This window comes from Podarcis bocagei (assembly GCF_964188305.1).
Source record: "Podarcis bocagei genome assembly, chromosome: 3".
NCBI classification, from domain to species: Eukaryota; Metazoa; Chordata; class Lepidosauria; order Squamata; family Lacertidae; genus Podarcis; species Podarcis bocagei.
The window spans coordinates 106,698,293-106,724,715 of NC_138127.1; the positions used below are offsets into that span (position 1 = coordinate 106,698,293).

Genomic DNA, 26,423 nt, shown 5'->3' on the forward strand with positions numbered 1-26,423 from the left:
ATGGCGGCCAAGTCGGACGGCAGCGGCTTCTCGCAGCTGCACAACCTCGACGACCACCACTATCACCACCACCACCATCATCACCACCTGGCCGGGGGGGCCGCCGCCGCCGCTGCCGCCGCCGCGGGCCAGGGGGGCTGCGGTGGTGGCGGAGGCGGCGGCGGCGGGAGCTCGGACGACGAGGCCGGCGGGAGCAGCTCCATGCACATCTGCCACTGCTGCAACACGTCGTCGTGCTACTGGGGCTGCCGGAGCGCCTGCCTGCGCAGCCTGCTGGGCCGGGGGGCCGGAGGAAGCGGGTCGGGGGCCGGAGCCACCGACCCGCTGGCGCCGGGGGCCGGAGGTGGCGGCGGAGGAAGCGGCGGCGGAGGCGGCGACGGGCCGTCGGCGGCGGGGCTGGCGGTGGAGCGGCCGTGGCTGGACTGCCTGTGGATCGTGCTCGCTCTGCTGGTGCTGGTGGGCGACGTGGGCACCGACCTCTGGCTCGCCCTCGACCACTACGGCCGCCGCGACTACCTGTGGTGCGGCCTGACGCTGGCCTTCGTGCTGCTGCCCTCCGTGCTGGTGCAGATCCTCAGCTTCCGATGGTTCGTGCAGGACTACACCGGAGGAGGCCTGGGCGCCGTGCAGGGCCTCACCAGCCGAGGGCCTCCCATGATGGGATCCGTCGGGGCCGGCCGCCGCGCCGGGCATCGCCACTACCACGGCGCCGGCGGCACGCCCGGAGCTCAGCGCCTCTGCAGGCTCTCCGTCTGGATTTGGCAGTCCGTCATTCACCTGCTGCAGATGGGACAAGTCTGGAGGTAAGCGGGCTGGCAGGGCGGGTGGGGGGCTCTCTGCAGGTGGGTGGTTAGGCTTCTGTCTATACCCCCTCCCAAATATATGTATGTACCTGGAGGCAGGCTGGAGAAGGCCAGTCTTCCAACGGCAGGTGGAGGAAGGGATGACCTCAAAGGGTTATTGGATGCACTCAGGTAAAGGTGTTCTATTCCCTCCCCTCATGAAGGCTTTTGAAGAAGGAAGCAATATCCCCCCCCCTTCCAAGTAGAGACAGGAGAGTGACCCTCACCACTTCTCAGAAGGGCATGAGGGACAGTGGGGGGGGGGGAGGCAAGAGGAAGCCTCCCCCCGACTTTGCACATCTTTTGCCCCAGGAAAGGGTGACCCCCCCTCCTTCCTTTCTGCACCTGGAGGGGGAGGGAAAGGAGGAAGGCAGACAGGTGACAGGTGGAGCAAGGTGATTTCCCTGCAGAACTGTTTGGATGAGCTTATTCCTAGAGAGAAGGAAGACCCAGGCCGGGCTGGGGGGGGAGAGAGGTGTAACCCCCCCTCCTGTCTCTACGTGCATCTGCTGGAGTCATGGGAGAGACTGGGGACAAATGCCCCCCCTTCCTGAAACACAGGTAGGGAAAGGTGATCGCATCTTCTGATCCAAGAGCTTCTGGAATCTCCAGAATTTGGGCCAGATATAGGGTGAGCTAGTCTTAGCATTCACTATGGTAAAGGATGCAGGCTTAAACCTCCTTCGGAATATTTCCTGTATGCACTATGAGGAAATAGGATACCAGAATAAACAGATAACAGGTTAGAGTGAACATGTACCTGGAGCCCTCTCCCCTCCCCCACTTTTTTTTTTTTTTGCAAAGGAAGCACACACAGTATATAATTGGTTGTAGCAGGAAAAGGGGGTGCTTTCAGTGCACACCTAGTCAATACCTATTCCCAGACTTAATCCCCATCACCCATCCCAAAAAGCAGCAAGACTCACCTCCCAGATTGCGCTAGTGCAGTTGGGATATTTGAAGAAGGAAGGTAATTGCACACTGCTATATAAGTTTCACGGATATTGGGGTGAGGAGGGATTTCCCCCCTCTTCCAAAGACTGAGTTCACCCCATAAGAGAGGACCCATGGATATAGTTGCCCTTGGATACTGGCACAGAGGAGAGGTGATATTCTGGGGCAATTGGCAGGCTCAAGGGCATCTCCACAAAGCGGGTCACCTGAAGAAGACATCTGGCCAAGTGTCTTTAGATCTGGTCTAGAGAGAAAGGGTGTTCTGCACAGCCTCTAAAACATGGTATCATTTTGTACAGGTGGACATAGGGAGGACTGCCCCACAAACGTGATTGTGGGGTGGGGAATTTGGCATTCTCCAATGCTTGGAGATGGAGAGGGTATGAAGTCAAAGGAGATGAAGGCCAGTTGCTGGTCCTCTACACTACTGCTGTACTACAATTCCCATCATCCTCTGGACCACTGGTCCTGCTAGAAGGGGCTGATGGGGGTTGGAGTCCAACAGCAGCTGCAAGGCCTGAGAGCCTCGTCACCTTGTGTGGAATGAAATGCCTTAAAGCCATCATAGCAGAGAGGTGAAAGACATTCCACCCTAGATGCCTCCTGGGATGATAGAACTTTTGTAAGCATTTCCTGGAAGAGGCCTTTTTTGGACCCTGGTCATACCTTGAACCCAAACATGCATTTATGGAGCCTATTCTCTTTCTGTGTGTAAGAAGATTCACATGGCGCCAATGCTCCTGTTGTGGTGAACTGCAGGTCAGGCTGCAACCTAGTTGTAGGTCCTGACCCACCAGTTGAGAACCTGGGAGAAGTGGGAGGGGAGCATCTTCTCCCTTCAGCCCTCCTCCATTTGGAAGGCACCAAGGTTGTAACCCAGCAACACTCTCCCTTGTCCCCCATTGGACATAGGGGCTCTACCCTTGAATAAGGAGCAGCTGTGGGGTGCAAAAAGGAAAGCACCTTACCCCGTATTTTTCTGGGGCTAGAAGACTGAATTTCCTTATGGCGTCTGTGTGTGGCAGAGAATATTTAAATGCATTTGTACCAAAGACAGAGAGAGAGAGCCATCAAAGAGTGTGTCCTCCAGGCTGGGCTTTAATGATTTGAGATGTCCAGATAAATTCTCTGCACATGCAAGTGTGAGCAGAAAGTAGGGCAACAGAGAGATGGCTCCCTCCCTAAGACATGCACATAGTGAAGAGATGGAGGCATCTTTAAGGGTGTGGGTGTGTGGAATTCAGAGTTGTAGCCACCAAAGGGTGGTTTATCTGTCAAATGCAATACTATATATAGGCCCAGAAGGGCTCTTTACCTGCTATGCACAGCGCAACGAGGGCCTTTAGGGCCACCTCTTCAAGAGAAGACCCAAACAGCAATATCCCAGAGAAAGTACTGATGCCCTAATCTGAACACCTGTACCTTGCATCTCACACTGGAGGGTGGCCACGGGTCTTCCCTGTAAGACAGTGCTCACGTGTGGATTGACGTGAGGATTTGTGAATGTGGAGCTAGACTCCCTCCTCCCCTCCCTGTCCTTACACCTCCCTCCTCCCCAAATTCCACCCACATGGTTTGGCTACGTGAAACCCGGAGTAACGAGGAGGACAGTCAATACCACTGCCGGACAGAGGGGGAGCTCTAGGGTAGGGTTGGCTTCATTTTTTAGAGAGAGGAACTGTGGGGAAAGATGCAGAGGGTGTCCTGGAGAGACCTTTGCTAAGATGGGAAACCTTTGCAGGGAGAAGATGGAGAAGGAATTGTGGGGGGGGGGCCTGCAACGAAGGCCTTTTCGGTGCACCCACCCAGGCTTGCCCACCACCTAACCGTTTCCCGCAAATGTGGTCGTCATGCGTCTTTATGTGCACACACTGAACCCTCGAACGGTTTTGCAAATTGAAATTAAAAGGGGGTGGTCGTAGCAAGATGCCAAAGTGAACGCTCTTTTCGTCTCAAGTTTTTGTGCAGAGATCTGAGAGCGCACGAGGCGTTCTGGAGAGACTCTGGGCTTACGTAATCTGAATCAGAATAAAGTTTGGAAGATGAAATGGTTTAGGAAGCCCCTTTGCCTTAGGGATGTGCCTATGTGCGTACGTGGATGCCTTGCTCATCCACATGTGCGCATGAAATTAGCAAGTGGAACAAACTGAGCTCTCTTCCTTGCAATCATTTTATGTGTGTGTGTGTGTGTGTGTGATGAAGATGTAGTCAAAAATATAAATAAACAGAAGGAGTTTAGAAGGAGGAGGAGGAGGAAAGGAAATGGAGGGTTAACCGATGTGTTCCTTTAATGACTGCCTTAAATATATATTTATATATATTGGTGGTGTAATAAGGAGGGTGGAGGGCTAGATTGTAACAATTTGACTTGGATGAAGTGGGGAAGGGAGCGGGGAGATGGTTGATGCCCAGTGATGGTTTGATGCTCAGTGATGTTCAGATTAATTGGAAGGGCTAAGCCAGCCCCGGCAGAATTCTCTGGATTGGCTTTGAACCGATTTAAGATGGAGGCAGTCTCTTTGAGAGGGTGGGGAGAAGCCAGGTTGGTGCTGGTGTGTGTGTGTGTGGGGACATCCAGGGGGGGGGGGGATGGAGATTGCACAGCAAAGATCGTTCGGAGAGGGGCGATGAAGGAAGGAAGGCACCCGCTTGTGTGTGTGTGTGTGTGTGTGTGTGTGTGTGGCTTGTATGAAATTGCAACCCTGGGAAAAACGCAATGGTGAAAACATGCATCACAGCAGCATAGATTTCCTTGCTTTCCTGAAATGTCATTCGCACCTCTTCTTGCAGAGGAGATCCCTTTTGCATGGCCTTATTTTTTCCATGCTAGCGTGTTTAGGGGAAAGCAAGAAGGTTCTCCCCCCCCCTACACACAAACCTTCCCCAAGAGATTTGCTTGTGCCACGAGAAAAATGGACGTGTGCCAAGTTCGTTTCTCCTCCTGTGGTGTACCCAAGCACCAACCACATGCGCCAGTCCTCAGTAGCCGCTGGAGTAGAACACGTGTCTGGCATGTTGTGGGTCTCATTTCTGGGGGCAACTGTGTGAGTGCTTGGTGGTGTGGGCTGATCCCGATTCCACCTCCTTTCCCCACCCACCCTTCCCGAAATCCTGTGCCACGTTGGAACAAATGGTGCTGGTGAGATCCTGGGGTTCTGATGGCACCCCAGCTGGATTCATGACATGGGACCAGCATTGCCTACTGTGCGCTATTGCGCTGATTTCAGAGGCTCTGAATATTCGTTGCAACCAAGTCGAACACTTGGTTTCCCTCCAAACTTTGCTATCTGGAACGAGGGATGCGGGTTAAAACTGGCGTACGTTGGGTCTTTCGCTATGGATTAGCAGAGGTGGCTCTGTTTGGAATCCCGGACAGCCGTCATATCTGTTGAACAAATGCGTAGAGGTAACCGTCGCCAACCTTTCGTGGTTGTCATTTTGTATATTCTTAATTTTTTTTTAATGCCTCCTCGCTGGCTGTTATGACCGTCATGTGAATTACTCCTGGATGCCGCGGTGTGGCTAATCCGTACAGACACTGTTTAAAGCTGCCTTTGCCAGCGGCTAAAATCTTTGCATATTGGACTGGTGAAATGTTTGCATTTGGAGGGGTTTGCTGGGGGAGAGAGAGAGCGGGGACTGACTCAGTCATTGCAAACGAAGCAGTATCAAGCTTGCTTACCTTTCATGGTGATTGAGGCAAAGGGAGAGGGATGCCCGCTCACTGGTGTGCACTTCCTTCACATGCAGAAGGTCCTCGGTTCAGTTTCCAGCCATGGCTGGGAATGTTCCCCTGCCTGAAGCCTCGGAGGAAAGCTGCCAGTCAGTGCTGCCAGTATTGGGCTTGAAAGACATAGGGGCTGACTCAGTCCAAGGCACCTTCGTACGCTCTTACATTTGCAAACTCAAGCGCATGCATGCTTATCTATAATCCTTGTCTAGGGATGGAGCTACAAACAGCCCATGGGTTCCTTTGTAGAGAGGTTAATGTTATAAATATATGGACCGAATTGCCTAACATGCGCTATAGAGGCATTGACCCCATTGCAAAAATCATTGTGCGGTAGTAGAAGTTTTTTCTGGTGTCCAGAGCTGATGTGGTTGCAAGTTTAAGGTTGCTCTCACAGGAAGATCTAGGGATCTCTCACTGTGAATAGGGCATTTTGGGGAGGGGGGTTATTTATTTATTTGCTTATTTATTTATTGCAGGGGAACAAGTTTATACAAATGAAAAGGTCTGGGTGGATGTGAGACAGGAGCCCAGTTTGCACGTCACTGTAAACTATGGGTAATAGTTTACTGGTCAATGCAAAATCTCTGTGCCCGGGTGTCCAAATTGGGGGTTATGGTTTGTTTCACTCCAACAAGCCACATTCCCAGGTTCAGACATAATGCTAAGCAAGGGAATGTGGTCTGTTCTCCCCCAATGTGGTAGAAGTGAAAAGCAAAGAGTCCAGTACATGAGTATGCACGGTAAACTATGGTTTGCCATGACACGCGAATAATGCCAGCATCTGAAATGTCATCAAGGAAAGTCTTGGAAGACTTAAATATTGTCATAGCTGCAAGCAGAGCTTTTTTTCTGGAGGAACTCAAAGGAACGCAGTACCAGAACCTCTTTTTTGTTGTTGTGTGCAGTGGCGTAGCGTGGGGGGTGCAGGGGGGGCCGGCCGCACCGGGCGCAACATCTGGGGCTTAGGGTTAGGGGGCGCAAATCCACGGGTTAGGGAGCGCAAATTACTTGCCTTGCCCCGGGTGCTGACAACGCACGCTACGCCACTGGTTGTGTGGCACTTCTGTTGCATGGCAGTAAGTATGGCGCTTACTGTAATAAATTCATGGTGAGTACCGGCACCTACCGTATCTTTCTAGGAAAAAAGCACTGACTGCAAAAATGTTAGTAGCTGCAAGATGGCACATGCTTATAATTCCTACCGTACAAGGACAACTCAGTCAAACATGGTACATTGCAACGATGTCCTAAATTAACAAAAATTGTACGATTGGGGGAGACGGGAAAAGGAACGGTTTGAAAAACCCTATGCACCTTTCGTTACATTTATGCAACAAAAGTTTAAAATTCATTGATGGGATGCCTTCTCACTGCGAAAAAATTGTTGTGATTTGTTTCTTGTTACATTTTTATCCCACCCTTTGTCCAAGGAACTCAAGGTGCCGTACACCGTTCTCCTCCTCCCCATTTTTATCTTCACAAGATCCCTGTGAGGTAGGCTAGGCTGAGAGACCATCACCCAGTGAGCTTCATGGCTGAGCAGTGATTTGAGCTCGGGTCTCTTAGTTCCTAGTCCAGCACTCAAACCTCTATGGCAAACTGGAACGTTGTAATATTTAGGAGGTGATATACAGAGACTGATGGTTAATGAGAGCAATAAATAATGACGTTGTGTATTAAATATTATTATAGTATATATATATATATTGTGTGTGTGTGTGTGTGTGTGTGTGTGTATAATTATAGTATATATATATACTATATATATAGTATATACTATAAATATTATCATAGTATATATTCTATAGTATAGTATATTATTATAGTATATAGTATATAAGATTAGTTCTCATTATGTATTATATGCTATATATTAGTATCATAGGGTATGCTGTATGGTTGATAAATTTAATTTTAAAAGATTGCCGTATGGAAACTTATCTTTGACTGAGCAAAGTTATTTCATGTGGCTGGTTAGTCACACTGTTATTCCGCATGTAAGCTGCAGTTGAAATTCCCTCTTCCCTTTCAACAGATGCCTTTTTTAAAAAAATTAAGTTTCCCAAATGTTTTAAGATTCTTGAAGATGAAACTCACCCCACCCCACCCTGGATATGGCTGAAAATTTGTACTTGGTTGCATTTGAGAAACTCCTCCAGGGAAGGGAATGTGGAAAGGGTCAGAGCCTTCATAAAACATCTCCAGCTGACTGTGAAAACTGGAGATCATTCAATGAAGGATTGGCCGCACCCAAGTGACATTTGCCAATAGGAATAAGGGATACAGTGCAGAATGATAACACATCATGGGCACTCCTGAGATAGGTAACGGTAAGGTAAAGGACCCCTGGACGGTTAAGTCAAGTCAAAGGTGACTATGGGGTTTCGGCGCTCATCTTGCTTTCAGGCCAAGGGAGCTGGTGTTTGTCCACAGACAGTCATGTGGCCAGCATGACTAAACCACTTCTGGCGCAACAGAACATCATGACAGTACCTATTTATCTACTTGCACTGGTGTGCTTTCCAAGTGCTAGGTTGGCAGGAGCTGGGACCGAGCAACGGGAGCTCACCCCTCGCGGGGATTTGAACCACCGGCCTTTAGATTGGCAAGCCCAAGAGGCTCAGTGGTTTAGACCACAGCGCCACTGCAAGCTTGGCTGGCTTCTATGGTGGCCAAGACTTTGGAACTCCCTCACCAGACTGGCTTCCCCTTCTGCTGGCAGGTGAAGACTTTCTTGTTTCAACAGGCTATTGGGAATATATTGCTTTTAATGAAAGCGCTGGAACCATGTGGCTTTTACTGTAATTATTTGTTTGGTTTTAATACGGTGTATAGTTTTAACTCTATCAGTGTTTAACTGTGTTTTTAAATTGTTATTTCCTGTGTTTTTAACTTTTCTCTTTTTTATCTCTAAACTGCCTTCGGGGGGGGGGGGAAGAGACAGGGTATAAATTGTGGGCATCATTCTGTCTTGAGGGACACTGGAATGAGCTTCCAGGGGTGAAGTCAAACCATTGCATTAGCAACATTGACGTGACGTCACCTGGGCAGAATGTATGGAGGTCCTGGGCTGCCCAGATGACAAGACCCCCCTCTCGACCTGGCTGATGTGGTTCAAAGGAAAGGAGAGCAAGATGTTTGGCACCAGCTTGGCTGCAGGAGTTGCTGGAAGGAGGATTGCAATTGCCATCCAAACATCTCGGGGACTCTGGATTTATTCCTTAGCTTTCTCTTCTCCTGACGATATCCCACAAAGCAGCGGAGGTTGAGGAGCAGAGTTTTTTTTAAAAAATATATATTTATTAACTTTTCAAAGGTTATACAAAAAAACAAAAAACAAAAATACAAAAATAAAAACACATATAATTCCATTCCCTTATTTTCTTTTAACTTACTTCTCGGACCTCCTCATACCTCCCCTTTTTGTATTCCAATTCAAATTATTCATTCAGCAAATCCTCGCCCTTAATTTTCACTTAATTTTACACCTTTCTTTCTCTCCCCCCCCCAATTATCTTAATCATTACAGCTGATAACCACTTAAATTCTAACCAACATCATTCTAACATTCACTAATTTTGTAATATTTCCCAAGATAGTCCTTGAATTTCTTCCAATCTTCTTCCGCCGTCTCTCTTCCCTGGTCTCGGATTCTGCCAGGAAGCAGAGTTTTCCTTCTCCTAGGTGGGCTACCTTCCCAGGTATACGTGCTCCAGGCGTATAATTATATACAGTGGTACCTTGGTTCTCAAACTTAATCCATTCCAGAAGTCCGTTCCAAAACCAAAGCGTTCCAAAACCAAGGCACACTTTCCCATAGAAAGTTATGCAAAACGAATTAATCCCTTCCAGACTTTCAAAAACAACCCCTAAAACAGCAATTTAACATGAATCTTACTATATAATGAGACCATTGACCCATAGAATAAAAGCAATAATCAATGTACTATACTATAGAAGAAGAAGAAGAAGAGTTTGGATTTGATATCCCGCCTTTCACTCCCCTTCAGGAGTCTCAAAGCGGCTAACATTCTCCTTTCCCTTCCTCCCCCACAACAAACACTCTGTGAGGTGAGTTTATTTTTAAAATAAATAAGACAGTATTGTAGATGATAAAAATTTAAATTATTATTTTTTCCTTACCTGCACTGAGGATAGTCATTGTTTGGATGGGGGGCTTTAATCCATTTCCACAGTCACATAATCAATCAATCAATCAGTAGCTGAACTGGGTTCCACATAGTCACAAAAACAAATTAACCAAAAAAGCCACAAAAATGCAAAATAAATAGCAAAAACAAAAGTGCCAAACTTAATCTGTTTCCAAAGTCCATTTGACTTCCGAAATGTTCAAAAACCAACGCACAACTTCTGATTGGTACAATCACCCCGGAAACAATAGCTGACAGCTGCGTCGGATGTTCGGCTTCCAAAAAACATTCGAAAACCGGAACACTTACTTCTGGGTTTTTGGCATTTGGGAACCAAGGCGTTTGAGAACCAAGGTACCACTGTACTGCAATCGTCATTGTTGTTGTCATCACGCATTCACGCCCTCTCTATCCAGGCAAGCAAGAGAGCTTAGCAGGGTTCAAGGACACTTCCCAGCCAGGAATTCCAAGCGTCAAACAAGTCCGATGAGGGATGTGGCTTGGGGAGACTTCTGAGGGCCAGATAAAGATGTCCAGAGGGCCATATTCAGTCCCTGGGACTGAGTTCCCTCCTACTGTATTATAGAGGGCAAAAGTAAAGGGTCGTTAAGAGCAGATGGCCGCCTCCCCAGATTTCCATTGCGGGCCCCAAAATGCCTTCCTTTGCTCAGAGAAAGGGAGTATGATGTCCCGTATAAGCCGTCCCAAAGTGGCACGCGGGTTCTTCGTTTCTCCAGTGGGTCCACCTTTTGTTTAAGCCATGGCCACAAGTAGGTTAGTGGGTCATAATTTGCTCTGTCCTGGAAAACATAAGAAGTTTAGCTTGCAGCGGAGGCTGTATAATTTAATCCCCCTTCAGTCGGCAGCAGATTGCGGTGTGGTGCGTCCAGAACGATGAGGATTCCCAGCTGCCCTTCTGGTAGATGGTCACCGGAGGGAATCCCGCTCAGTTTACGGTGGAAGGTGCTACGGTTCTAGCAAGCGATCATGGGTTCGAGTGCGACCCCAGGATGAAATCAAGGTCACAAAACCTGCCCTGCTTGTGTGTACAATCCTCCTGCTTGTGTGTACAAAGGAGGACAATGCCATCTTTGCTGCTTCAAAGCTGAACACTGGGATGGATAATCATCTTTAAATGGCAACAACAACAACAACAACAACAACAACAATTTATTATTTATACCCCGCCCATCTGTCTGGGTTTCCCCAGCCACTCTGGGCAGCTTCCAACAGAATATTAAAATACAAAACCTATTAAACATTAAAAGCTTCCCTAAATAAGGCTGCCTTCAAATGTCTTCTAAAAGTCTGGTAATTGTTCTTCTCTTTGACATCTGGTGGGAGGACGTTCCACAGGGCGGGCGCCACTACCGAGAAGGCCCTCTGCCTGGTTCCCTGTAACTTGGCTTCTCACAGTGAGGGGACCGCCAGAAGGCCCTTGGCGCTAGACCTCAGTGTCCGGGCAGAACGATGGGAGTGGAGATGCTCCTTCAGGTATACTGGACCGAGGCCATTTAGGGCTTGAAAGGTCAGCACCAACACTTTGAATTGTGCTCGGAATTGTACTGGGTGCCAATGTAGGTCTTTCAAGACCGGTGTTATATGGTCTTGACGGCCACTCCCAGTCTCCAGTCTAGCTGCCGCATTCTGGATTAGTTGTAGTTTCCGGATCACCTTCAAAGGTAGCCCCACATACGGCCCATTGCAGTAGTCCAAGTGGGAGATAACTAGAGCATGCACCACTCTGGCGAGGCAGTCCGTGGGCAGGTAGGGTCTCAGCCTGCATACCAGATGGAGCTGATAAACAGCTGCCCTGGACACAGAATTGACCTGCACCTCAATGGACAGCTGTAAGTCTAGAATGACTCCCAGGCTGCGCACCTGGTCCTTCAGGGGCACAGTTACCCCATTCAGGACCAGGGAGACCTCCACACCCGCCCACCTCCTGTCCCCCCAAAACAGTACTTCTGTCTTGTCAGGATTCAACCTCAATCTGTTAGCCGCCATCCATCCGTAGCTAAACTGTGGAACTCGCTTCTGCAGGAGGCAGTGAGGGCCACCTGCCTGTCTTGGACAAATTCATGGAGAAGAGGGCTACCAATGGTTGCTCTCCACAATGGCTGCTCTGTGTCTCCATAGTTGGACACAGTAATTCTTATGAATATCAGTTGTTGGAAGCCAGAGGAGGGGAGAGGGCTCTTGTGGTTGGATCCTGGTTATGGCTATGCCACAAGCATCTGGTTGAGTGTTGGTCTAGTTGACCATTGGCCTGGTCCCTCAGTCTCTGCCTTTGCTTTTTGAATGATGACTCAGAACAGCAATTCGCTGGTACCTCTTCACACAAGGCGTCTTCTGTTTGTGAGATTTGCTGCCATGCTATATAGTTTTGGCTGTGGGGTTAGAAGGCTGTTAGCCACGATGCCTCTGCAGAACCTCCACATCCAAGAGTAGTCTATCTCTGAATATCAGTTGATGGGGGACAAACAGGCGGGGATTGTTAGTCATGCTTTGGACTTTCTTCCTCTGGAAAGCCAGGTGGGTCAGCTTTTGCCAACCTGATCCCCCCCCCCCACATGTTGACGGGGCCTGATGGAACTTGTAGTCCAGAAAATCTGGAGGATTGTTGGCCAAGGTTGGAGCCTTCGTATTCTTCCTATATTCTGCTGCTCAGCTGTAGAGAATTGTCTCCCGACACATTTGTTCTCAGTTTCTCCTAGGTTTCAAATAATTAACACAGAGGCGTTCAGGCAGGTGAGGTTGTAAACATTTTTGCGGGCCATTACATTTGCAGGCTCCTTTGCAAGTCAAACATTTCCAGTTTACTTCCTGATCCAAAAAGATTCAGGATATGGGGAAAGGTGCACAGACGTATTAAGGAAATAATACTTGTTTGTTTACAAAAAAAACTTACTCAGCGTGATTTATGAGCATAATAAAAGCAAAGAATGAAAAAATAAATAAAGCAGGATTATGCTCCTCTATAAAGTGTCGTCGTCGTCTTCTTCTTCTTCTTCTTCTTCTTCTTCTTCTTCTTCTTCGGTGATCTCTCGTAGCTGAGTGAGATTGTCTCCCATGAATACGGTCTTAACAGTGAGTGTGTAAGTGACTGTGGAGGCCAATTCTGGATCCAAATACGTCCTTCCACAGTGAGGACATAGGTTTCTGGGCGGGAGTTGATCATGGTATGGATTTGCCAAGCATGCCTTCCTCTTAGCATGTTTCTCCATTTCATCCTGAGTTCGAGCGTCTTCAAAGCCCATGAAACCTTTGGTAAAAGCTGTTCTCTAACTGGAGTGCTCACAGGCCAGTGTTTCCCAGTTGCTGATGTGTATACTACGTTTTTTTTAGATTTGCCTTGAGAGAGTCTTTAAACTTCTTTTGTTGACCACCAGCATTATGCTTTCCATTTTTAAGTTCAGAATAGAGTACAGTGGTACCTTGGGTTACAGACGCTTCAGGTTACAGACTCTGCTAACCCAGAAATAGTACCTTGAGTTAAGAACTTCAGGATGAGAACAGAAATTGCGCAGCAGTGGTGGGAGGCCCCATTCACTAAAGTGGTATCTCAGGTTAAGAACAGTTTCAGGTTAAGAACGAACCTCCAGAACGAATTAAGATCTTAACTCGAGGTACCACTGTAGTTGCTTTGGAAGACGACAATCAGGTATCTGAACAACATGACTGGTCCAACGAAGTTGATGTTGAAGAATCATTGCTTCAACACTGGTGATATTTGCTTCTTCCTGTACACTGGTGTTAGTTGTGTAACGTGCAAAAAATTTCCGAGACACCACTGATGGAATCTTTCGAGGAGTTGGAGATGGCGTTTATAAGTGGTCCATGTTTCACAAGCATACAGTAAGGTTGGTAGTAGAATAAAGTGTACTGCTAATCCAAGCTATAAATGAGAGAACAAAGCTGCCTCAAGTTAATCCCAGGCAATGGAGTGGTATGAACTTTGGAACTCCCTGCCTGTTGATATCAGGCAGGCATCTTTGCAGTAACTCCTGCTTAACACATTTTTGCTTATGCAAGCCTGCCCACAGATTTTAACCACATTTTTGAATATTTTAATACTTTTTTAAACAGCCCCTGGATAATTTTAATGTTTTATTTTAAATCGTTTAAAAATTGCAACCATGTGGTAGATACATTTTGTTAAATAAATAAAAAAATAAAGAAATATTTGGAGAAAAGTGCTCCCTCAGCAGCCTTGAACCATTAAAGGTTTTAAAGTTAATAACCCACACCATGAATTGGGCCTGAAAATATATGCAGATGAGCCAGGTTGAGGGGTTCACAGCCACTCACCCTTGTCTATTATTATTATTATTATTATTATTATTATTATTATTATTATTATGTTATTTATACCTCACCCATCTGGCTGGATTTCCCAGATGAGCTACAGAATTCTGAGCAAGCTGAAGTTTCTGAATCATCTCCAAGGGCAGCTCCACAAAGACTACATTGCAGCAGCCCAGAGAGGAGATGATAATTTCATGGGTGGCCATTTCTTTTTGGTTGGTAAAGAACAGGAAAAGTTTGACACAAATAGGAAGGTCAGAAGGTTGGGGGGGGGGGAAGAACTTCATGAAATCACAAATGGTTTGGAACAGGATGAAAAGAGATCAGCGCTTCATTCTCCGGAGCTCGGAAAGAGGACCGCCATTAACGCTGACGCCGACCGGAACTTCATTCTTAAAATAGGACCACATGAGGTATGCCCACTAAATTAGAGAAAGAGAAGGAAAAGTAAAAGTACTTTTTCACATGCTTTAAAAAAATAGTCATAATTAAAAACATAATTAAAAAAATAAGCCGGCAACTTCCGTTATAGAGATATGAAAACTTTCTGCACAGTATTTCCTGATTCTGGTAGGTAGCTGTGTTGGTCTGACGTAATCAAAATAAAAAAATAAAAAAAATTGTCCAGTAGCACCTTAGAGATCAACTAAGTTTGTTATTGGCATGAACTTTTGTGTGCATGCACACTTCTTCAGATGCACTAAAACAGAAGTCACCAGACCCTTATATATAGTGAGAGGGTGGGGTGGGTCCCCCCCAAGAAGGGTAAAAAACATGCCAAAGTTATCTTTGGTCATCTGGATACTATCCCTTGCTTTTTTCTGTAGGACTAATTGCAGTCGTTAACAGTCGTCAACAGGTTTACCATACCCATCAAGTCAATCACCCATCTCCTACTACCCTTCTGAGAAAAACCCCACCCCACCCTCCCACTATATATAAGGGTCTGGTGACTTTTGTTTCAGTGTATCTGAAGAAGTGTGCATGCACATGAAAGCTCATACCCAGAACAAACTTAGTTGGTCTCCACCTCATGAGAAGAGAAGACTCCCTGGAAAAGACCCTGATGTTGGGAAAGATGGAGGGCACAAGGAGGAGGGGACGACAGGGGACGAGATGGTGGGACAGTGCTCTCGAAGCTACCAGCATGAGTCTCACCAAACTGTGGGAGGCAGTGGAAGACAGGAGTGCCTGGCGTGCTCTGGTCCATGGGACCACGAAGAATCGGACACGACTAAACGACTAAACAACAACAACAACAACAAAGGTGCTACTGGACAATTTTTTTAGTATTTACTGAAAAACTCTGTACAGTGGTACCTCAGGTTAAGAACTTAATTCATTCCGGAGTTCTGTTCTTAACCTGAAACTGTTCTTAACCTGAAACACCACTTTAGCTAATGGGGCCTCCCGCCGCCACCACCCAATTTCTGTTCTCATCCTGAAGCAAAGTTCTTAACCTGAGGTACTATTTGTGGGTTAACGGAGTCTGTAACCTGAAGCGTCTGTAACCTGAAGCATCTGTAACCCAAGGTACCACTGTAGTAGGTTTTAGGGTTGTTTTAATAGTCCAGGAAAGATACATAATTAATCTATTGGAACTGCCAGGAGTAAGGACTGCTTTGAAGAATAATGAAGTTTCTTGGCCAGCCAGATATGTATTGATGGCTACTAGCCATGGCGGCAAAAGCACAGACTTCCTGCTGATATAGCTGATTGCCAGATGTTATGGAGTAGTGGGATGGTTGCCACGATCCTGGCTGTTGTTGGAAGGATGCTGAGTTGAATGGAATATCCCGTGAGGAAATGACTCTTAGGTTCTCATGCTAGGCTGGTGTGGGACTGTTGGTACAGAGCATGACATGGGTGAAGGGACCTGTCCCCCTCTAGGTGTTATTGGACTACAACATTCATCCTCCATGACCATGTGGGATGGGGCTAATAGGAGTTGTAGTCCAACAACATCAGGATAGCAAGCTCCGCCGTGGAGCATCTGCCTTGCAAACAGAATGTCCAAGGCTCAGTTCCTAGCATCTTCAGGCAGCCTTCCCCAAATCCTCCCTGGAAAGTTGCTACTAGTCATTGTAGACTGTACAGAGGAAAGTGGAACATTGACTTGACTCTGTATAAGGAAGATTCCTACGCTCCCCACTCACTGACTACATGTGGAGAAGTTCAGAGGAGAGCAATAAAGGTGGTCTCCCCAGCCACTCTGGGCGGCTCCCAACAGAATATTAAAAACCCGCTAAAACATCGAACATTAAAAACATTCCTAAACAGGGCTGCCTTCAGATGCCTTCTAAAAGTCAGATAGTTGTTTATTTCCTTGACTTCTGATGAGAGGGTGTTCCACAGGGTGGGCACCACTACTGAGAAGGCCCTCTGCCTGGTTCCCTGTAGCTTCACTTCTTGCAGGGAGGGAACTGCCAGAAGGCCCTAGGGGCTGGGCCTCACTGTCCAGGCTGAATGATGGGGGTAGAGACGCTCCTTCAGGGATACTGGGCCAAGGCTGTTTAGGGCTTTAAAGGTCAGCACCAACACTTTGAAATGTGCTCGGAAATGTACTGGGAGCCAATGTAGGTCTTTCAGGACCAGTGTTATGTGGTCTTGGCGGCCGCTCCCAGTCACCAGTCTAGCTGCCGCATTCTGGTTTAGTTGCAGTTTCCGGGTCACCTTCAAAGGTAGCTCCATGTAGAGCGCATTGCAGTAGTCCAAGCATGTGGAGATGTCAGGCATCATCCTGGTGCCAAGGCATCTTCACTTGGTGGCAAGTGTCCAACAGTCAGGTGCAAAATGCGCCTGGCTCCTGACTAGTTTCGAAAACTGTATTGAGGGCCAGACTAGATGACTTTCAGCACCCTCCCCTGTACTTTGATCCTGTGATTCTTACTCCCCAGTTCCTTGCTCTCCTCTGCAGTAAACTCACCAATCCACCTTAGGCAAGTGGCTTGGTCTCAGGCTGGGCAACCCTCAACCACAACTTGGGGATAATAACGCTGACCTACTTTGCAAGTTTGTTGTAAGGGTTGCAACAAAAATTGTTGTTGTTTAGTTGTTTAGTCGTGTCCGACTCTTCGTGACCCCATGGACCAGAGCATGCCAGGCACTCCTGTCTTCCACTGCCTCCCACAGTTTGGTCAAACTCATGCTGGTAGCTTCGAGAACACTGTCCCACCATCTCGTCCTCCATTGTTCCCTTCTCCTTGTGCCCTCCATCTTTCCCAACATCAGGGTCTTTTCTAGGGAGTCTTCTCTCCTCATGAGGTGGCCAAAGTCTTGGAGCCTCAGCTTCAGGATCTGTCCTTCCAGTGAGCACTCAGGGCTGATTTCCTTCAGAATGGAGAGGTTTGATCTTCTTGCAGTCCATGGGACTCTCAAGAGTCTCCTCCAACACCAGAATTCAAAAGCATCAATGCTTCGGCGATCAGCCCATATAAACGATAAGCACCAGCAACAACAGTAGTAGAATTATTAGCATCATCTCATCAAAGCTGTTTGTTTAGACTACATTAATGACGCATCTCCAGGCCTGATAGTGACTGTGAAAGGCATGTGTTTGGGTGTTGCACGTGTATGCTAAACGAGGGATGCTTTTTAAAAAAACAACAACACAGCCCTGGAATGAATGGTGGAAGTGAAACCCTCAATATATTTAGAAGAATGGAGAATTGTTGCACGCAAGCCAATCCCATGGTTTTCTTGGCTGAGCCTATGATGTCTCATAGTCTCGTGTGCCATATGGGGCAGGAGCCAGGATTCTGAATGGCCAGCCAGGGTGGCAGAGAAGACAGCCAAGAAGAGGGAAATTCAGTCTGGGATCTGGCAAAGGTGGTGTGGAGAAGGCCTAGAACCAAGCTGCATAGTGTTGGGTGTTCGGCTCAGCTGCAATGATGGCTCTGGGTGCACCAGCAATGATGTTGCCTTGATGGAGGTCGACAGGGTTGTGGCTCAGGGTTAAAGCACATTCTTTGCTTGCAGACGGTCTCAGGTTGAATTCCTGAATTCTCCAGGTAGGGCTGGCGAGAGACTCTCCTCTTCTCAACTGAAGATATGGAGCATTTAAAGGGGCAATGCTCTGGTTTGCCGCTGTGGTTTATAGCATCAAGCCCATCAATGGGACATCCCCAGCCAGGGACCTCTGGAGTGATTGGCAAAATGGTTTAGAAGGGCTTCTGTGGGCTTTGCTTAACTAACAGAACTAACTTTGCCAGAAGCCTGGAGTGGAGTGTAAAAATGTCCTGAGTGGCTGTCAGCTTGGACATCTTTTAGAGGGAATTAGACAAACCCGTGACGAATAAGTCTGTCGATGTGGCTGTGATGGCTATGTTCAATATTCGCCATAGGCCCCTTATACCAACTGTTGGGAATCCCAAGTGGGAAGAATGCTCTTGCATCTGATTGGCCGCTGTGAGAACAGGAGACTGGATCAGCCTTTGGTCTGATCTAGCAGGACTCTTCTTCTGCTCTAATAATAATAATAATAATAATAATAATAATAATAATAATAATAATAATAATAATTTATTTATACCCCCCCCCCCGCCCATCTGGCTGGGTTCCCCCAGCCACTCTGGCTGGCTTCCAACCAAATATTAAAAACAATATAGCATCAGACATTAAAAACCTCCCTAAACAGGGCCGCCTTCAGTTGTCTTTTAAAAGTAAAATAGTTGAAGGCCCTCGGTGCTGGACCTCAGTGTCTGGGCTGGATGATGGGGGTGGAGACGCTCCTTCAGGTATACTGGGCCGAGGCTGTTTAGGGCTTTAAAGGTCAGCACCAACACTTTGAATTGTGCTTGGAAACGTACTGGGAGCCAATGTAGGTCTTTCAGGACCGGTGTTATATGGTGTTATGTTATGTTCTTAGGGGCTGCAGATCTCTCCTTAGGGATGTCATCCAGGCATCCAGGTGGACCAAATCATTTTCCGGTCCTGTCCAGTGACCAAGTGGGGTGATGTGAGGGACTGGACAGAGGAGGAAAAGGGAAGACTGCCTCCCCAGCCTGACCCTTCCAGAGAAGAAGAAGACAGTTCAGAATTACATTAGGGGTTTGAGGAAGATCACCGCTCAGAGGAAGATGAGGGGGCAAGTTGGGAAAGTTGAGAGAGGAGGAGGAGGAACTAGCTGACACGTTATCACTAGAAAGCATTCCAGGCCGACTTTCTCCCACAACCCGGCGAGCCTTAAAAATAGGAGAGCAAAGGGCTCAGAAGCAAAGGGCCTTCAGTGCCTCCCATAGAAGAGATGATGAATGAGGAAGTGGGAGAGAAGGGTAGGAGAGATTTACTCGGGACAACTCCATTATTCCAAGAGGTTGCATTCCCAAGCCTCTCTCTGTAAATACTGAATAAAAAGCAGACGGTAAGGACTTCTCCTTGTCCTATCCGTTCCTGGCAACCTGCCGTGGGGGTTGGTTCCTCTGCAGCCTAACAGGTGAATGCATGCTGAAGATCAGTGGCCTTGGAAATGCATTTGGCACGGTTGACTGTTTGTTGGCATCTCCATGCTTTCAATCCTTGATACGTGATATTTTATCAATTTAGCTGTATTTTGTAAGGTAGTATTAGTATTAGTACCGTGGTACCTCTGGATGTGAACGGGATCCGTTCTGGAGCCCTGTTCGCATCCTGAAGCGAATGCAACCTGCGTCTGCTCATGCGCGGGTCACAATTCACTGCTTCCGCACATGACGTCATTTTTAGCGTCTGCGCATGCGCAAGCGGAGAAACCTGGAAGTAACGCTCTCCATTACTTCTGGGCAGTGGCGTAGTGTGGGTTGTCAGCACCCGGGGCAAGGCAAGTAATTTGCGCCCCCTAACCCCTAACCTGCCGCCGCTGCCAGCTTCTTCTTGCTGCTGCCTGGTCTGGTCTGGTGTGGTTCTCTCCCGCGCTCAGCGCTGCGCTGGGCGGCCGCTGCACTGTCCCTCCCCCAGATAATCCCTCGCTCTCTCTCCGCACCGCACGCCTGGCACCCACCCCCTCCACAGTGGGCGGCGACCCGGCGGCTCGGATCGGATTCACACAGCCAGCACTGCAGGGAGAGAGAGTGAGTGAGCCAGGTAGGGGCAGAGAGCTGAGAGTGCGAGCGCACCCCCCCAGATGTTGGGCCCGGTGCAGCTGCCCCCCTGCACCCCCACGCTATGCCACTGCTTCTGGGTCGCCACGGAGCACAACCCAAAAATGTTCAACCCAAAGCTACTTCAACCCGAGGTATGACGGCATTGGTATTGGTATTGATATCAGTATTGGTATTGATATTAGTATTAGTATTAGTATACTGCCCTATATCTGTATATCTCATGGTGGTTCACAACATAAAATCACTATATATATATATATATATATATATATATATATATATATATATATATATATATATATATATACATAATAAAAATAAGAATGAAACCAAGCCACTAATCCCCCACTCCCACAATACAGTCATACCTTGGATTACGAACGCTGTGGGTTGCGCGTTTTTGGGTTGTGGACCACGCCAAACCTGGAAGTACCGGAACAGGTTACTTCCAGGTTTCGGCACTTGCGCATGCGCAGAAGCACAAAATGATGTCACTCTCGTGCGCAGACCCAGCGCTTCAGGCTAAGAATGCTGCAGGTTGTGAACGTGCCTCCCACATGGATCACGTTTGCAACCATTGAATGTTAATCAGCCAATGGCCTGGACAAAGAGGAACGTTTTTGCCTGGCACCTAAAGGTGCATAATGAAGGCGCTGGCCAAATCTCCCTGGGGAGAGCATCCCACATGTGGGGAGCCGCTGCAGAAAAGGCCTATTCTTGTGTTGCCACCTTCCAGATCTGTTACAGAGGAGGCACATGAAGAAGGTAATATTAGCTGATACCAGGGTGAAATGTGGTTCCAGTGAACCAAGCTTGCGACATGATATAAACCCAACATGGCTCAGTGCTCCTTATGGCTGCCAAGAGAGTGGTCTGTCCCAGCCCTGCTAGTTGCAACTTTGCAACTTTTTAACTGCAGTGTGTGGAATTGCACTCTAGACCTTCCACATGCAAAACATGCCTGTTACCCCTGAGTAAATGGCTCCTTTCTATTGGACAAAATGCCTCCTCTGGAGTCTGTCCAGAGGTCTACCTAGCCCTGGCCATTCGCCTTTGTAGACCTGCCTCTTCTGCCGAGATGGTATGTCGGGTTGCCATCATCTTTCAAAAAGTGAAAATCCAGACACAAAAGTAGTTGAGCTTTTGCAAAATCTTTTTTAAAAAAGTTTTTGAGATATTTTAAAGGAAATTTGCAAAAAATCTAGACTTCCGACATAGGTTGCCATAATATAATTAAACCTACATACAGCAGCAGTGTTTTGTGTTGTGTAGGCTCCTATGATGTAAGCCTGATAGCCTGCTCCCTAAAATATCACTGGTTTGCTCCTTTCTATATATAGGGTACCTACATTCTGCATGGACTGGTTGCTTTGCAACGGGTGCAAATGGCTTGAGATACCTATTAGGTCCATAAATTACCATATAGCATATTGTTGTTGTTTAGTCGTTTAGTCTTGTCCGACTCTTCGTGACCCCATGGACCAGAGCACGCCAGGCACTCCTATCTTCCATTGCCTCCCGCAGTTTGGTCAAACTCATGCTGGTAGCTTCGAGAACACTGTCCCACCATCTCGTCCTCTGTCGTCCCCTTCTCCTTGTGCCCTCCATCTTTCCCAACATCAGGGTCTTTTCCAGGGAGTCTTCTCTTCTCATGAGGTGGCCAAAGTCTTGGAGCCTCAGCTTCAGGATCTGTCCTTCCAGTGAGCACTCAGGGCTGATTTCCTTCAGAATGGATCGGTTTGATCTTCTTGCAGTCCATGGGACTCTCAAGAGTCTCCTCCAGCACCATAATTCAAAAGCATCAATTCTCTGGTGTTCAGCCTTCTTTATGGTCCAGCTCTCACTTCCATACATCGCTTCCATACATACATATAGCATATATTCAACATAAAAAACAGTGACAATTTGTAGTTGACAAAGGACGGCTGGACATATAAAGGGCCCCATTACCTTCAGTAGCTTAGGGTCTCATCAAACCTGAATCCGGCCCTGTATTCCAGCTATGTCTGGGAAATTCCAGGCGCATGGCAACCCTGCGGTATGGGAAAGGAGAACACGATCAAGATGATCCCACATGACTGGAGTTTCCATATATTACCAAGGTGATTCAGGAACCCGATGTGTTGCTTTTTCCCCAGCAGACACCCACCCACCCACCACTTCAGTCATGCCTGAACTCGACTTAAGTGGCTTTTGTGCAAGTTGTTTGCTTTTTTACGTTCTTACATCGATTGAAGGTGATCTGTGGAATATTCTATGAAATGTGGCGGACTTGGAAGACACTTGACTCGAGTCGCTCAATATGAGGCTGGATTTGCACAACTGTTTACCGCATTGAAGCCTGCTGTTTTCTTAGGAGTGTTTTACACACAGAGAGAATAATGTACACACAAGCCTGGCAGATAATGCCTTCTGCAAGGCAGAAGATCTAGAGTCTAGATCCAAACCTTCGCAGCACATGCGTGCGGCGACAGCGCCCGAAATCTGCCAGGCACCGGGCTCAATTGGCACCTGGCTATAGGCCACTTGCGACCACGCGAAGATGGCTTCTCCATCATCTGGAGGCAAATGCCTGGGGATACTTGGATCTGGAGTGTTTTCACACACTAATACCCCACCCTGTAGGATTCTATCCATTATATTTTAGCTGCACAATCGAAAGGAGTTTCAGGAACCAAAAAACCATATTGAAAAATATGACTTTCGAGCCATCTGGCCCAAAATAGCAACTAGGCCTTCTGTTTTGGCAACTGTAACTCTGGTTTAAGGAACCATTTGTTGCCCAGCTTATACAGTCCTACCTCAGGTTACAGACGCTTCAGGTTGCATTTTTTGGGTTACGGACCCGCCGAAACCCAGAAGTACCGGAACAGGTTACGTCCGGGTTTTGGGGGTCACGCATGCGCAGAAGTACTAAATCGTGCTTTGCGCATGTGCAGAAACGCTGAATTACAACCAGCGTGTGTGCAAACGCACCACTGAGGGTTGTGAAGGCTGCGGGTTGCAAACGTGCATCCCGCATGGATCATGTTCGCAACCTGAGCATCCACTGTACAGTGGTACCTCGGGTTACATACGCTTCAGGTTACATACACTTCAGGTTACAGACTCAGATTAAGAACGGACCTCCGGAACGAATTGACTACTTAAGCCGAGATACCACTGTATATCTGAATTTCTAACTCTGCACAGCACCCCATGAATGGCATTTTGTTGCACAAGATTTTATTTTGTTGTTTTGCTTAGACTCATAGGATTGTAGAGCTAGCAGGGACCACAAGAGTCATTTAGACCAAGCCTCTGTAAATTAAGGAACTTTTGCCCTCTGTATGTCACTGAAACAGCCTGTCTCTCTTGGCTGTTAACAAACCCAAAAAGATGCCCCCGCAGAAGGTCCCAGATTCAATCCCCGGGATCACTAGTTAATTAACAGGTAGTGGGAATGAAAATTCTAATTGAGACCAGCTCACCAGCAGAAGAGAACAAATCTGGGATTTTTTAAACATTTCACATTGGTAATTTTTCTGGAGAACTTTCCTGTGCAAATTTGTAAAATCAGAGAGTCAGAACTGTAATACTAATAGTAATAGTAGTAGTAGTAGTAGTAGTAGTAGTAATAATTTATTTATACCCCGCCCATCTGGCTGGGTTTCCCCAGCCACTCTGGGCAGTTTCCAACAAAAGATTAAAAATACATTAAAACATGAGTCATTAAAAGCTTCCCTAAACAGGGCTGCCTTTAGATGTCTTCAGATAGTTGTTTATTTCTTTGACATCTGATGGGAGGGCGTTCCACAGGGCGGGTGCCACCACTGAGAAGGCCCTCTGCCTGACTCCCTGTAACTTTGCTTCTCGCAGTGAGGAAACTGCCAAAAGGCCCTCAGTGTTCAGGCTGAACGATGGGGGTGGAGACCCTCCTTCAGGTATACACAGCCAGGGCCATTTAGGGCTTTCAAGGTCAGCCCCCACACTTTGAATTGTGCCCAGAAACGTACTGGGAGCCAAGGTAGGTCTTTCAAGATCATTGATATATGGTCTTGGCGGCCACTCCCAGTCGCCAATCTAGCTGCCTCATTCTCGATTAGTTGTAGTTTCCGGGTCGCCTTCAAAGGTAGCCCCATGTAGAGCGCATTGATGTCCAAGGGAAAGATAACCAGAGCATGCACCACTCTGGCAAGACAGCCTGCAGGCAGGTAGGGTCTCAGCCTGCGTACTAGATGGAGCTGGTGGACGGCTGCCCTGGACACAGAATTAACCTGCGCCTCCATGGACAGCTGTAGAGTTTAAAGGGTCCCAGAGTGTCATTTAGCCCAATCCCCAGCAGTTCAGGAATGGGAGCTCTAGAATCCTTGAAGCATGACCATCCAACCTTTGCTTAAAAACCTCCAAGGAAGGAGGAAAGCCCACAACTTCCCAAGGGAGCATGTTTCACTGTCAAACAGCTCTTTCACTTCCAACTCTCCAGTTCCATGATTCCATGTGAGATGATGTCCAGAATCCATGTGTCTCCTGACAGAAACGGTTGCAGACACCGTACTTTTCTGTGTATAACACGCCCTTGTGTATAACATGCCCCTTATTTTGGGGGACTCAAAATTCAGAAAATGGAGAGGAGATTCCCCAAAGTTGTTGAGCTTTTTGGGGGGATTGCACAGAGTTGTTGTGCTTTTTTTCAGGGGGGAATGGCAAAAAACGCTCACCCGCCACACCAACAATGCCACTTGCGCACATCGCCAGAGGAACCTATCCTCTGTCCCATCACTGAAAAAGCCAGGAATTAGTCCACCTACCTGCTGCAGCAACAGCCAATCAACACCAGCCCTTGCTGCAGCCACCAATAACAATCTCCAACTCACGGCAGCAGCCAATCCCACGTCTCGACAACACACTACCCATGTATAACCATGAACCTTGGAAGATGCAGAAAAGACAATGGGAGGCACTGCGTCGCATAAGCTATTCCTGATGAGAGACTTGTTTTATTCTTCAGAATTAAAACAGTGTGTGCTTTGAATCGTTTCTGGAGAAAACCAAACATTAATACATAAAAGAAAGAAAACAGAGAGGTTATGAACTTCAAATTGCATCGAAGCCACCCTGAACTTTTAGGATGCAGTAGCTGCATTGGCAAAGACCAAATAAATGGAGATCACCCTTCGAGAAATCGGTCTTGTCCACATTTTGTTTTAATTTCTTTATCTAATAAATTGTACAAACCCCTTGACTGTAAAAGCAAGCGAGCTAACAAAGAAACCTCAAAGCTGCTTAGACAAAGAGAACGTTATCCATAAGAAGAATTGACAATAATTTCAGACTTTGGAAAAGTTCAATTGGCAATAGACTAAAAAAAGAGAGTAAAACTCACATCAATTTTCTAAACATGTGGGCAGCGAGTTTCAAATTGTACGTTAGGGACACCTGACCATTAGGTCCAGTCATGACCGACTCTGGGGTTGCGGTGCTCGTCTCGCTTTATTGGCCGAGGGAGCCGGCATACAGCTTCCGGGTCATGTGGCCAGCATGACTAAGCCGCTTCTGGTGAACCAGAGCAGCGCATGGAAACACCATTTTCCTTCCCGCCGGAGCGGTACCTATTTATCTACTTGCACTACTTGCTTTCAAACTGCTAGGTTGGCAGGAGCTGGGACCGAGCAACGGGAGCTCACCCCGTCACGGGGATTCGAACCACCGACCTTCTGATCAGCAAGTCCTAGGCTCTGTGGTTTAACCCACAGCGCCACCCACCAAAAAACAATTTTTTTACAGTTCTGCAGTGGGTGAGAGGTTATATGTGGGGCAATGGCTCCTAGCAGGCTAATCTTACGATCTCACGGAAAATGGCTTTGTAAAAATGTGTATTTCCATGGAGTCTCCCCCCTCCATTTTTTAATGTAAACTGATCTGGGGGATCTGGAATTAAGATGAAGGGAAAGAGAAACCAAAAGCGACAGATTTGCCAACCCTAACCCCCCACTGAGCTGAAGACTTGGCGACTTTGGTTGTGGGTGGGTGTTGCTGTTGTGCCTGGCACCCCACTGTCGATAAGGGGGACCCGCCAGCTTAGCCCCCCTCCGGCGGCACCGTCAAGTGAGATGGCAGCCGCGTCAGCAAGCCGGCAGCCTCTGCGAGCCGCGAATGGCTTTAGGCTGGGATTGGACGCCATCCCAGTTCTGTCTAAGTCGAGGAAACACTCAACAGATTGTTTATGAACAGAAGGCAGCCAACAAAATGTACACACCGTCTGATGCAAAGGGGGGAGGTGGGAGTCGATCCAGGAATAAAACATAAAGTACCTTTTGTAAAAAGAAAACCACACAAACATACGAAACCCTACGAAGAGATGGGGAGAAACAAG

At 47.5% G+C, this 26,423-nt stretch overlaps 1 protein-coding gene across 1 annotated transcript in view; it reads left to right on the forward strand.

The window, feature by feature from the left end:
• The window catches only part of XKR6 (XK related 6), a gene marked incomplete at its 5' end in the record, with an annotated part of 168,685 nt that continues 142,262 nt past the window's right edge, over window positions 1-26,423 (forward strand). Inside the window, one exon of the mRNA XM_081188597.1 lies at window positions 1-803. Within this exon, the coding sequence (XP_081044723.1) occupies window positions 1-803 (803 nt within the window). The remainder of the gene's footprint in view (window positions 804-26,423) is intronic.